This window comes from Calypte anna, chromosome 5A (genome assembly GCF_003957555.1).
Source record: "Calypte anna isolate BGI_N300 chromosome 5A, bCalAnn1_v1.p, whole genome shotgun sequence".
Classification (NCBI taxonomy): Eukaryota; Metazoa; Chordata; class Aves; order Apodiformes; family Trochilidae; genus Calypte; species Calypte anna.
Window position 1 is genome coordinate 33,378,440 of NC_044251.1, and position 13,708 is coordinate 33,392,147.

The window sequence follows — 13,708 nt, forward strand, 5'->3', positions numbered from 1 at the left end:
AAGTTCCAGCTGGTGTCAGTTGCTGTGTCCAGCCATTTGCTGTGACACATTCACTCTCTGGAATATTTGTGATTGCTTTGTACAAGCTGGAACAAAAGCACAGTCGTGTTATTTCTTGTGGCAGCAACAGGAGGGAACACAGCAAAGGTGGTGGGTGGGAAAGAAAACCAATTAAACAGGAATATTTTCTAGTTGAATGCAAGCATTAAAGACTGTCTTGCTCCTTTGACCGTAATTTTGGGGCCAGCTACAGGTCCTGCCTCAAGACTGTGGGAACCCAGAGGCTAAAAAGAGGCAGAGATGTAGCAGCCCTGATGGGCAAAGGACATAGGAGAAACAAGGTGCATATGGAAAGAGATGTCTTTATTAGCCCAGCTGGTACAGCTTTAAATAAAATAAAAAAAAAAAAAAAAAACAAATTTCATGTTCCATCTTGCGTTTGATAATTGCTGTGATTGCAGTAAAGATGCTATGTTGAGGAAAGGCACCACTAAATGAACACTCTGATTACAAGATGCAGCACCTGCTATTTGCCAAGTGTCTCTGAAAGTGACACAAAGCACAGCAAGGAAAATCTAAAGGATACAGAGAACCAAGCAGTTGTCTTGCACCATTTTCCCTTCCCTGCCCTCACAAGCAGAAAAAAAATCCCTGTGCTGATTAACTCAAATACAGGAACACAGGAACACCACCCAGCACAGAACAAAACCCTTATATGTGATCTCCCCCACCCAATTCAACTTGAATCAGATGGAACAATATATATTCAAATAAATAAAAAATCTAAGATGTTCACTCAGCCTTTGCCTCATCAAAATTTAATTAGCTTGCCCCAACTGAAGTCATCACTTCAGCTAAGTGACAGTCTGCAATCACAGCCTTAGAAATATCACAGCCTCTACAAAAGCAAGCCTACATAAAGCTGCACACTGTAAAGTTATGCGTCAACCTTTCATCACATTCCTGCCACAAAAGCCAGGTTTTAGCAGTGGGTAGAGCTGTTGAGCAGGTGCTACTTCCCAGGTTGCAGGAGCTGCAAAAGCTGCTCTTACTAAGGGTCTGGTGCTTCCAGTTATCTGTATCTCTGAAAAATACTGTTCTCAGACATTAATAACATGATGCTTTCATACAACAAACACACATACACTGATTACAGTCACATGGAAAACAGACCTATCTGATACACCACCATAAGCTCACACCCAGACAACAGCCTGAGCTTGCAAGCCAGGCTCAGCTTGGGAAAAAAACCCAACTATTTAGCATGTTGCAATTGACTACACTGCTTGTTTCTAAGTTGATGGGACAACTGGCGCATAGGTCAAGTCAGCTGAAGAAAGTATCAGCTGGTATTTTCATGTAACTGGTAGCTTACTGGTAGCCCCCCTTTGTTCCCTGGCTGAGCTAGAATGACTTTGAGAGAACCATAGGTTTAGTTTAAGTTTCACCTCACTACTTACTCCAAAAAGGAGCCATTAGTTGTTTATACTGACTCTACTGACTCTCCACACAGCTCCAGATACAAAAGATATGATACTGTCTCTACAAACTAGTTTGGTGTCACTATTACAGACTTAAGTCTGACCTCAGAGCCTTGCCCTGCAGCCCCAGACCTGCCTGAGAACAGCAGCCCTTTGTATCCAACTCTCCTCTCCCTCACAGGAGTCAGCCTGGCTTGCTCTAGTCAGGATAATAGTTCACAATTGCCAGGAGCAGATGGGCAAGGCAAAGCCTTGGAGCTAGGGCATATTTGCAGCAACTCATGTTTAGCACTAGTTCTCAAGTTTACAGTAACTACAAGCAAGTTAAGGTTCACTTCTGACACCGCTTTAACCACACTTCAACAAGCCAACTGCAGCAGCAGAGCCAGGAAGATGCACTAACCCACAAAACCAGCCCCTCTAGCATACCTAAGAGAACCAACTCACTTAATTCTCCAAGACATTCAGTTAACACATCTAAGACATGTCAGCCCAAAACAAGTTTATTTCATTTTCAGCAACATCTCAACCATCAAAAAAATAAACTCTAACACAGATGGATGGAAGACTTCTCTACAGTGTAACTAAGTGAGCTCAGGGCCCAAGGGTTTGAACTGGAGTAACATTTTATTATTCATCCAATAAGTTAGGAAGCATGAGAACAAAGTGCTTTATTTCTGATCTGGCATGAGGTCATCAATGGACTGGCCACTTTCAAGGCGTTTCTCCATTTCAGTGAGCAGCTTCACACCATCCACCACCATCTGCACCAGCTCCACCTCTGAGAAACCAAGGCGATCAGCATTGGAGACATCAAACACTCCCCCAACAGCAGCTGTGTCCACACCACCTGGAGAAACAGATTTAGTTAGTACACTGACCACTGCTAGAGCAGGTGAGCCTACATTTCTTCCCTCATCCAAACCATTAGGCTAGCTCTTTATTCTTGGAACCAGAAGTAAAACCAGTATTCCTATCCCTCCTTACAACAACAGCTACCATCAGATTCATCTTATCTGGTGCTCAGAACACCAGACAGGACATACCTAGACAGGCAGATACAGTTAAGTACGATCAGAGCACTGGCATCCCCATCCCCCTAAGTTGTGATTTTAAAACTTGGTTCTGTCTGTGTGCTTATAGGGGTCCCTTTTGGATGATCTAGCAGGTGTCAACCAAGACATGGCTTATTTGCTGGTGTCTTATGGTAGCCTGACTACCACACCACTGGATCACCACCTCTCACCTGTGCCTCGTTTCTGCAGCCTAAGCCTCTTAAGGACTTCTCCAAACTTCTCATGCTTCCCAAGGTTCGGCAGCTTGATGTGCACACCAGCACGGAGGCCTGTTCCAAGGTTGGATGGGCAGGTCAGGATGTAGCCCAAGTGTGGATTCCACATGAACTCGTAGTTTTTGGACTTGAAGAGAGTTTCTATCTATAAATAGAGAAAATGGATGTTTAGAGATTGTTCTCTGCCTGAAGGTTGCAGGTCATTCATTAGTGCTCACTCACAGCTTTAGTTACATAGCAACAACCAAAACAGTTTGAGCAGCTACTTAAGTCAGTCACATAAGCCCCCTTCCTTTGGAAAAAAGGTCATGAACAAAGGGTTTTAAATCCTTAATCTTTCTCCTAGCAGTGAGGCAAGCTAAGTTGAAGTTACACTATAAGTCACTACCTGCTGGGAAGTTTGATTTAGTACAGTTCAAGCTGTATGTGTTAGGATTAGTGAAGGAGCTGGTAATGCTCAAGTTAAGATCAAGACTAGAAGCTGAGAAATGCCCAGAAACTTAAGTCCAACTTTGTCCATCCACATTCAAACAATTTCTCCTCCCACCAAGGGTCTCTCAAAGCTTCATTCATAGAACCAGGTAGAAATCCTTATTCAGACACCTGGATAAGGGTGACACACTAAGACAACATATTCTAGATTTCATAGCTACAATGCTTTGCCAGTATAGGTGTTTTAGAGTCCTCACAGCTCTGGACCTCTTCAGGACATTCCCAGAAACCCAAGCTATTAAGCACCACCATAAGTCCTGACTCAGGAAAGGGCTTGAAAAGGTTTGCATTCTCAGCTCTAACCAGAGGAACATGTACCACTGGAACCAACAGCCCAGGCAATATTGATTTACCTGTGTTAGCCCATTACAGAAGCGGGTAAATACTTCCTTCATGTTGCCACCTTTCTGCATGGAAATAACTCTAAGGTGATCCTCCTCATTGATCCAAACAAGGAAGGTCTTGTTATTATTGTGCCTAGGAGACAAGGCAAACAACTGGTTTGGCCCAGCTGACATTTACAAGATAATTGTAATTGCACCAAATTACTCATCATTGCAGCTTCAGAGGCTCACTTCATTACTTTAAAAAAATTTACTTCTTCTGTCTGTACAGCACCTAAGAGTTATGCTAGGACTTTTTACCCTGCTCTATTCAAGAGGTTTCAACTGGCCTATATCATAACACATCTAAGTAATACCATGACATCAGCCAGTCTTACAGTATATCAAACCCTAAAATCTCATCATCCCCTAGCTCACCTGTGGCCCAGGTTTACAGATTTAGAGATTTCATCTGTTCAGCAGTTTGCTGAAGGGTGATCAGTACAGACTTTGAGGCAGCCCTGTACATGTGCATAACGACTCCATACTAATAACATAAAACAAAGCCTTTTATCAGAATTTCATCATATTGTTAAACTTTCTACCTTTTCAGAGAACAAAGGTGAGTTTTTATTATTCATGTTCAATCGTGGCTCTTCAGAGATGCTATTAAAAACATCTGAACACCAATGGGCTCCTCTCGTCCAAGCTTGCAGCAGGCAGCAAGTATTATCGTCAATATTTATAACGCTGATAATCTCAGCTTGATTATGAAAAAATAACTAGTACCCAAGGAAAGTTACTTATGCAGAAAACACTGAGCCTTTACATTTAAACTTTGTGGATTAGTCATGCTCAGATGACAGCGCTATCTAGTGCTGGCAATCTGCAGGTAGATGATGCAATCTTAGAGGTGACCTACAGAAACAAAGCGTGCTTCCTCTGGGCTGTACTGAAGCAGCTACTGTAATAAGATTGAAGTATTGCAGTTGATAAAAACCTAGTCCTTGGCTTACAAGGGAGAAAGTTAATTATGCTGCAGAAGCTCCTGAGATAGTGTTATGTGGGTGACCTACATCTGAGAAGCAGAATCCTTCCTTTTCACGCCTCTGCGTCAACTCATGTCACCGAGTCTCTGGGGACAGGGATAGGGGGAACCTTATCACTAGTACAAGTAAAGCCATACTAGTCCAGCATCAGAGAGCTTCTGCAAGCAGAAGTGATAAGACTATAAAAGGGAGCAACTATGCATCCAGTATCAAGCCTGCACTAAGCCAACACTACAGTTTGTTACCACAAGTTACTCTGAGAGCCTGGGACAAGAGCTGAATGCAGCAGCACATGTACCCTTTAGAAGTGATGGACTTTCAGAAGCTGCTTCAGTTATTGGCTGGTGCCTCACTAATCTATGCTGGATGGGGAGGCTCTGGTTACAGGCTAGCCAAGATGGCTTCTTCTTTCTATCAGCCCAATGTGATGCAAGGTAACACATCTAAAGCAGCAGAACTGGGACAAGTAACTTCCCCAGAGGAGACCACACAAATTTCTCATTAGGTTCAGTAATACAAGTTCAGAAGCTGCCTGCCCAACAGTACGAGTCACAACCAAAACCACAAGAGGTTTGGGTTTTTTGCATGGACTTTGTATGACTGCTCCCTCCCAGGCATACTCACCAGATACCCCTGGCATCAGGCCAATCTCGTGCCATTCCAGATGCCAAAAGAAGAGGAGAAACTGGCTTGTCAAACAAGAAGTGATCATCAATGAGCTGCTGCTGCTCTGCATCAGTCATGTTCCTCAGAGCATAGTACTTCCCCTTGAAATCACCGCCCAGACTACCCAGAGCTGAAAGAGAAAGTCACTTTTAGGATGGGACTCAAAGATTCTAGACATTCTCAGCCATTTAGAGAACACATACAAAGTACAGCAATGTCCAATTTGCTGGGTTTGGTTCCTCTCTTGCTTTGATCTACAATGGCAGATACTTTAGGCAATATCAGCTGATTTGCCTGCACCTTTCAGGCTTACAAGAAGCCTTTGTTCCCTTACATGCAGTGTAGAATCATAGCTGTTGTTCAACTGTAGAAGTGGAGCACTTTCCTCCAAGGAGAATAAATGTCATGAACAACAAACAGTATCATTCTAGTCAAGGACTGGTACTCTGCCTTGGAGAGGCAGACTGTCTCCAGAACTGCACCTTGAGTGTATCCTTAAGAGTTGAGAGGCAACAGAAAAAATCTGCAGCTCAGAAGTTCCACTGAAAACTAGGGCTTACTCAAGTCAACTGCACATTTGGAGCACGACTACACCTCTAAGATGAGCATTAATGAATTCAAGTCAATTAAAAGCAGTCACAAAGTACTGCAATCATGACTCAGTCCCTGAAGTTGCTACATGCCTGTTACATTTCAGATTTGAGCCATGATGATTGAGCCACTGATCTTTACACACACACAGAAAGAAACTTTCAAGATTAGCAGAGGTCAACTTACTGCAGTCCAACTTCCCTCTGACATTTGCTGTGACTCTCAGCTACAAACTGCAGTGCTGATGCAGCCATAACGTAATGAGCCTTTTCCAGGGAAGGCTCCATGTTCAAACTAGGTCCTGAGGGAGGCTGCTTTTGCCAATTGCCTCCATTTTCAAACTGTGAAGAACAACTCTTGCACAAAGGGCATCAGTAGCACTTCCCTGATGCTCTCAGCTCTCACTTTACCTTCCACAGAGAGCTTCTCGATCGCCCGTCTCTCTCCCCGGCTGCAGTGCGGGGGAAGACAGAACCCACGGATGCTTCTCCCAGTTCTGACACGAGAACTTAGCACATAATTTGGATCCAGGTCGTCACCCCCCTACAAGATTAGGAAACCAGTGAGTATAACCCTGTTGCAAATATACAAAACACATATTTGAGATACTGACTATTTTGCCCGTAAGTCAGTGTCTTACTTCAGGACTACTTTCTTCAGCTTTAACTCAAGCATCTCTAACAAAACCCTTGTTCTGAGGCTAATGCTAGAGCTACTAAGCTGTGCTAGAAAACAGAGATACCACCAGACTACTGGTTTTATGGTCTGGGCTTTGGTTACTCCTTCAAATCTGTAATCTAGAGGCCAACATGAGACAAACTCCTGTTTAAGTAGGTTTTAGTCTTGCAAATGAAAATTAAGGTACTTTGCAATTTATTTTCAAGCTGACCTATGCCTAGCAGATCAACATGGCACTAGGATCCTAGAGTTACCGGGATCCTACCATTACTTTAAAAATCCATAAAATGGGCAGAAATCTTTAGTCCTGCCCGTAAAGATAAATATCACCTAGCTAGGTATTTGTAAGATCCAAGATCAGATAGTAGAAAGTGCCAAGTTTTATGACAGTCCTTGACACTTAGGACGGTTTTGTTTAGCTTGACTACTACAGCCACAGCTCATGGAAATACATGCTCCAAGTGTTTGGCATAACCTAAGCTGCAGCAGCACATGGAACAAGCTCTGGCTGCATGCCAGCTGCCTGGTTCTGTCCAGCCACTGACATCCTACAGCAGCAAGCTCTTAAGTCTGATTGCACAGGACACACAGCCTGTGGGTCTGTGCTGTGCGAAAGCAAGGGGGCAGAGTCTCAGCAATCAGTTCAGGCAGCTGCCAACAACTTTAACTAATCTTCAGATTAGTAGGTATCAGAAATTGTCAGAAGTTTATACCTGCAGGTTATCAGGGTTCAGGTCAGTCTTATGCTCATCCGTTGGTTTGTAGCCACCATGCCTGTCTTCAATAACTGGATCAAAAAGCTCCTTAAACACATCATAGGATTCTTCATCACCAGCTACGCATCCTACTGTCATTATGAAGGGATGGCCTGGAGTGGTAATAAAGTCAGAAGAGCTCAATTTGGGTGATGTTTGGCTGTACTCCAGTGAAGCACTAACCAGGCAAGTTCTTTAGCAGTAGGTCTAGTCACTTAGAAATGCACTTACATAAAAACATTTGGAGAGACCCTACATTTTACACTTCATCCAGTTAGTCAAACACAGTACTTTGGAAACCCACAGCTGTTGCCATTAAACCAGACTGAATTGTCAAGCTTGGTTTAGGACAAATTTGCACAGCACATCCAATTTCACTACCTAATTTAGACCACCAGCTAGAAATTTACATCTAAACAATCATGCTTTGCTGTAAGCAAGCATGCTTCAGCTTTCGTTTTTTTCTGCTACAGCCAAAGCTGCATTTCTGTAGGCTGCTCATAAATACCACCTCCACGAGATTAGTTTTAAGTTGCCATATTCAAAAGCACCAGTAACTTCAGCTGGTTCACACAGAATATTCTCAACGCATTTTACCAGGATTATCAACCCCAGTCTGAATGACATCATCCAGGGTGAAGCCACTGGGCGTGACTCTGTCTCTCAGTTTCTTGTATAAATCCAGGGTTAGAACTTTGGCCATGTGGTTGTTGTGGGTGCTCAGGTCCGGGAACTCCTCATCAGGAGGCAGTCTCTGATTATTTAGTTGGGCCATTTTGATATTGCTAGAGTAAAAATAAATACTGTAATGTTAACATGTAAACACATCTGCTCCCCCTTTTTTCATAGAAGTGCTAGAGAACATCACAAAAGCAGTTTGCAATAGGCATAGACCAGAAGAGCCAGGTAGGGTGACTTTTCCTTTTTTTTTTTCCCCAGTTGTGTTATAATTAGAAAACACTTGGTTTGGATTTTTTTTTTTTGATTGAAAGTATTTAGCAGAGCAGTTACATAACTGAAGTGTCTGGGAATTGATATGTCAGATCACAGCAAGCAACATGGCTTGGCAGAACAAGGCCTCTTTTAACCCAGCCATGCATTTATGAGCCGTCTCACTCCGTGTTTTACAAGATTCGTCTCTCAGCAGCTCAAGAGCTGTGGGTGCTGTTGTCAGGAAGCACTTCCAGTAAGGAGGGAGAACAGATCACCATGCAGATCTAACTGTCCCCGGCCATTACCTGGGTTGTCAACCCCAGTCTGGATGACATCATCCAGGGTAAATCCACTGGGAGTCTGTTTATCCCTCAACTTCTTGTACAGGTCCAGGGTCAGCACCTTGGCCATGTGATTGTTGTGAGCGCTCAAGTCGGGGAACTCATCCTCGCCAGAGTACTTCATCTTCAGAAGGTTGTGGCTGTTTGAGAAGGGCATGGCTGACCCTACCGCAGTCACTAGGGGAGAAAGAGGGGAAGCCTATCACCGGGGGCTTGGCAGGCCTCCGAACTGCTCGGGGGAAAGCCAGGCAGCCCGGCAAGGTCACCTTGGCTGCTGTTCCACCCGTGCCTTTTACACCTTTGCTGCTTCACCACCTTTCGCAAGAGACAGGAAGGAGTAAGGAAAAAAAAGTTCTCCACCTCCACCAGCCTTGCCCCGTCCTAAAGCATCCCCGCCGCAAGGGCAGGGGCTCTCGCGGCTTCTCCAGGTGAAGGGACTGGCCCAAGGTCGCTTGGAGAGGTCGCTGCAGCACAGGGCAGACCCCAACGGCTGCTCGGGGGCGGTGGGGACGGCCGGGCCGCCGCGGGGCTGGGCTCCACCGGCACCCCGCGCTGGGCGGCAGGTGAACGGGGCGGCACTGCGATGCGCTGGGCGGGCAACCGCGCCTCCTCCCACCGCAAGCGAGCGGGGAGACCCGCCGTGCCCCGGCCCAAGGGGGGATAGCCCCCGGTGCCCTCCGCACCCGCGGAGCCCCGGCTGCTCCCCGCCCTGGAAGACTGGGGGAGGGAGGGAGAAGCATCCAACAAGCTATTATACAACAGACGGCTCCCTCGGGGGACCTGGCTAGGGCCAGCATATGTAACTACCCTGCTAAATACCGGGTTAATCTGGTTTTAGAGCGGGGCCGACTCCAGCTAGGGGCAAGCCTGGTAAGCACCTGCGCCGCGCCCCGCTGGAGCACCGCGCCCCGTCCCCCGCCCCAGCAGCGCGTCGGGCGCCTCTGCCCCACTCTGCCCCCCCCGCCGCCCGTTACCCCTCCTCAGCCGGACCGGCTTCCCCTACAGTAAGAAAAAAATAAATCTTAAAAAAAAAAAAAAAAAACTAAAAAAAACCCCCAAAACTTATTTTAAAGCTGCAGAACGGCTCGGCTGCCCCGGGACTTACCGAGGGCTCCGCAGCTAAAGCAAGGACCTCCACAACTGCTCCACACCCCGCTGCCGCCCTTACCGGATTACAGCCGCGGCGCTGCGGCCGCGTCTCTTTTATCTACGGAGCGAGCCGCCGTCCGATTGGCAGCTATTTATAGCCCATTCATTCCATTGGGCCAAGCGCGGGGGGCGGGGCGCGCGCGCATCGTCGCCGGCCCGTCCAGGGTTGCCGCCATTTTACTCACCGGGGGGGGGCGGGGGGCGGCTCCCAGGAGCCGAGAGGCGATGGCGGAGTTGGTGACATTCGGTGACATGTGGAGAAGGAGGAGATGTGCGTGAAAACCCATCCCCGTGTGACCTCAGCCAAGGGTTTGTCCGCAGGCGGTAGTGCCGTTGGGCATGGGCACATGGCAGGTTGCTTCACACCTTGGTTGAAGACTGACGGACAGGTGTAACAGTCTGCCAGCCCAAATAAGGGCTTTGTAGCACCAGGGCTGCCATGGCCGAAGCAGTGTGAGGATGAGCTGCCACCAAACCAGCCTGGAGGAAGCCTCTGGTGCTGGTGTGGGTCGGGCACTCGGCCCCTGGCCCCAGAGCAGCGGTGTGGTTCTGCAGGGCCGGGCCGGGCTGCCTGCCCTGTGCCTGCCTCCCCTCCGGCGCCTGCGGAGCCACGGGTTGGTTTTACATTTTCAGTGGGAAGGAAAGAGGGTGGCTGTGTAAAGCTCAGTGAGTCTCCTCTCTTGTCATGTGCCCAGAAAAAAAAAAAAAAAAAGCCCTAAGCTTTACTGGAGAGCTGCTGATTTATCCCTGAAGACGAGCTGGAAGGCTGGGATAGAGCCCATCTAAAGCTCACCTGAGATTCACGGTAACAGTGACTTCCACTGCTCTCTTATTAGGAATGAGCAGGCTTTGTCCCAAAGCCAAAATGCTGCCGAGAATCCCATTGTTTGCAAAAATAAATAGATTAATGTCATGAATGACTGTCTTGATCTGGCTTTCACCTTTACATAATACTTTCTTTATCTTTCTCTGATGTGTATTTCTCAGAGGAGGACCCACGCTTTGCCTCCTGTACAAACAGAGTGTGTACTTACCTGTGTAAATGTAGACCTGAGGCATGGAGTTTCTTTGACATGAGTTGTGAATGTCAGGAGACATCAGCAGAAACTCTTTCCCTACCACTGTTTGTTCAGCAACAAAACCGTACTCTCATCCTGACAACAAGAGTATGCACTTTTACACAATGGCTTAGAATTTAATAAATAATATACATATTAAAAGCATATACTGCTTCAAGTAAAAATACATAGTGTTTTGCTGCTATCCAGATTTCCAAGTTATGCCAGGTCTGATAGCCTGAGATGCTGAGTATACAGATCTCCAGCAGATGCCAAGGGCTCAGCACCTGTTCAAGTCTGGTCTCTTTATCTCCTGGATCAAAGAGCAAATCCTCTCTCTGGGTCTTCTCTGACTTTCTAACCTTATAAAACCTCCCCCTGCATGTCACACAACAATCATGCTTCAGAATAGTGTAAATTGCAAATAATGCCATTGATAAGCAAGTATTTCATGAATGTAAATGTAAAATCATACCCAGAATTCTCAAAACAATGTAATATGGCTGGATGACCTCAGATGCAAACAAAGTTCTGTCCATTAATTTTTTGTTAATATAAAACACTCAGGTTTGGTTTGGTTTGGGTTTTTTTTTTTAGTTTAGAACAATAGAAATAAAACTAAGAGCATATTCTTAAATTACACCATATTTTTGTGATGGTTTTATTCACAAAACAGTGCATATCACAGCAGGTACTGAAGGCTCCTTCTGTCTTGTTCCATAACCTATTGCCACACAAGCAGAGAAGCAACCAACTGTTCTGTACTACGATTGTTCTGTAGATTTGTAGAATCAAGGTCATCTCAAGAACCAAAATCCAAGGATCCATTTTGATTCATTGAGTGCACTCTTTCTCTCCCAGTCTTGCAGAACAGGGAATACCAGTCATTATGATAAGCTGGTAGTGTTCTCAATGTGCCATTCATTATAGCTCTTCCAATACAAACAGACACCTCTTCTTCACAATTTTTTTGTCTGAAAAGAAGACATGGAATGAGTCACAGGTGCAAAACAAACAAAATGCAGTATAATTTACATGTTTGAAAAACAGTGCACCCTCTATCCCCTTTTCCTCATAACTGTTTGACAAATTTATAGCATGCAGTAAGTAAAAAGTGGATATTACCTCACTGGGTTTTATCCAGACAGCATTTTAAGATTTGCTGAAAGCTGTGTGTAAATTGGATCCCACCTTTGTTACAGCATCCCATCCCAGCTTTCCCTAGTGACTTAATTATAAATGCTGTGCCATTTGTCAACAGCCTCTGATCAACTGTTTTATCTAGCTCATCTGCTGAAAGAATACTTCATTTGGATAAGCCTGTATGTCCTGTTGGACTGTGATAAAGGCACCACTACTTGCTTTCCGTGCTGGGATGGTATCTTAGTGCATCCTCTCTTCCATCCTACATTGCTGCTCTGCAGCTCAGGATAGAAAGGAGGGGTGATTACTCGAGAGATGTCTGCACTGAGCTTTAAGAGTGAAGAATTAAGAGAAGTTAATCACAGGCCACACAGCTAGCTTCCTAAGAGGCTTAATTATAAATGTTGTTCAGTGTGCAACTGCAAGAGGAGATAGGTGATAACTAGTGATTGTCTTCTGAAATTACCTGCATGAACATAAGATGAACCTGAATAATTAGATGATAAACTTCTTGAAATCTAGGAAAATACTTCAGATTAGGAAACAGCAAGAGAAAGTGGTTTGCTACTAATAAATGCATTACATTCATTTCATAATTGACAACTAAACCGTACTTGCAAATGAAACATAACACTTATGTATCAATAGATAAAAGGAATTGGTTATGGCTGCATCTGCTTAATTTCCCAAATAAAACTTCTATTCACATTTACATTTATAGCTTAAAATCTATTTGCCTAGTTATTATTCTCAGTTTATTTCTTCACATTGCTTAGGCAGTCTGTTGAAAATTACTGATGGTTTCCAGTGAGCTGAGTGCTTGTGGAAACTAGGATTTACTGAGTGTCTTGATCTTGCATACAGTCAGGCTCACGGTGATCTCAACAGCAGTTCATCATAGGACAGAAATGACATAAGAACATAAACAATGACAAACATAACCAATGACACCAAAAATGAGGGGAAAAAAAACAAGATAGGTGCAAATAAAAAGGCACAGTAGATCCATGATTGCCAATCAGAAAAACAGCTGAGTAGGAGTTTGCAGTTTAAGAAACCTCTGAAACTGCATACATTATGTTTAGATGAGATTGAGGAGAGTTTCATAACTAAATAACAAAGACAACTGCAATTATGATGTGGGCATGTCAACAGCGTAACAAAAAAATTTTCTCACTTAAGGTAATGGGCAAAAAATCCCTTATACTTGATGGAATCACAGTCTTTAAAGAAAAATCACAAATGGTCATTTAACAGCTCTACATTGCTGTGTTCTTGGTTGTGGAAGGGTGACTTTTTCTTCACCATTGTGCATTACAGGTTACTTGGGAAAGCAGCACCGTACAGTGTTATCTGATTTAGCAGGGAATGCTGCCTGTGGGTCCAGGGTGATTCACATGCTCTCTGCTGTGCCTGTACCCCTCCCATGCCAGGTGGCCTGGGCTTGTTGTAAGAAGAAGATGAGGAGATACTCTTTGCTCCTCCTCACCTCCTGACTGCAGCCCCTGTACCACCAGGGCAAGCAGGGCTCTGTACATTGCTTCAGTCCTGAACATGAGACAGAAGTAGGTGTCAGTACCATGCTATTTGGGGTTTAGATAACGATTCCGCTGCTTCTGAGCCCACATTCTGGTTTCTCCTACAGCCTCATGAAACCAAATGAAGGAGTTGGTTGGCCTGGAGCTACCCTTCCCCCGAGCAAGCACCCCGTGAGGAAGGGCACACAGAGCTTTCTGGAAGCTTCCTTCCCCAGGCACC

General features: G+C 45.1%; 1 protein-coding gene across 1 annotated transcript; it reads right to left on the reverse strand.

Annotated features, from left to right (window-relative positions):
• Positions 1–1,966: 1,966 nt before the first annotated feature.
• CKB (creatine kinase B) lies at positions 1,967–9,770 on the reverse strand. The gene is made up of 8 exons (XM_030452736.1): positions 9,706–9,770; positions 8,565–8,777; positions 7,285–7,439; positions 6,304–6,436; positions 5,261–5,432; positions 3,618–3,741; positions 2,728–2,917; positions 1,967–2,331 (listed from the first exon to the last, which is right to left on the reverse strand). The coding sequence occupies exons 2-8, from the start codon at positions 8,755–8,757 to the stop codon at positions 2,153–2,155; spliced, it is 1,146 nt and encodes a 381-aa protein (XP_030308596.1). The 5' UTR covers positions 8,758–8,777; positions 9,706–9,770; the 3' UTR covers positions 1,967–2,152.
• Between the last annotated feature and the right edge of the window lie 3,938 nt (positions 9,771–13,708).

Coding starts and splice junctions, on each gene's coding strand:
- CKB (XM_030452736.1), bottom strand. CDS start 8,757: ATGCCCTTCTCAAACAGCCACAACCTTCTGAAGATGAAGTACTCTGGC. Junction 7,440..8,564: donor GACTGGGGTTGACAACCCAG/GTAATGGCCGGG, acceptor TTACCACTCCAG/GCCATCCCTTCATAATGACA. Junction 2,332..2,727: donor GCTGCAGAAACGAGGCACAG/GTGAGAGGTGGT, acceptor CTGTTTCTCCAG/GTGGTGTGGACACAGCTGCT.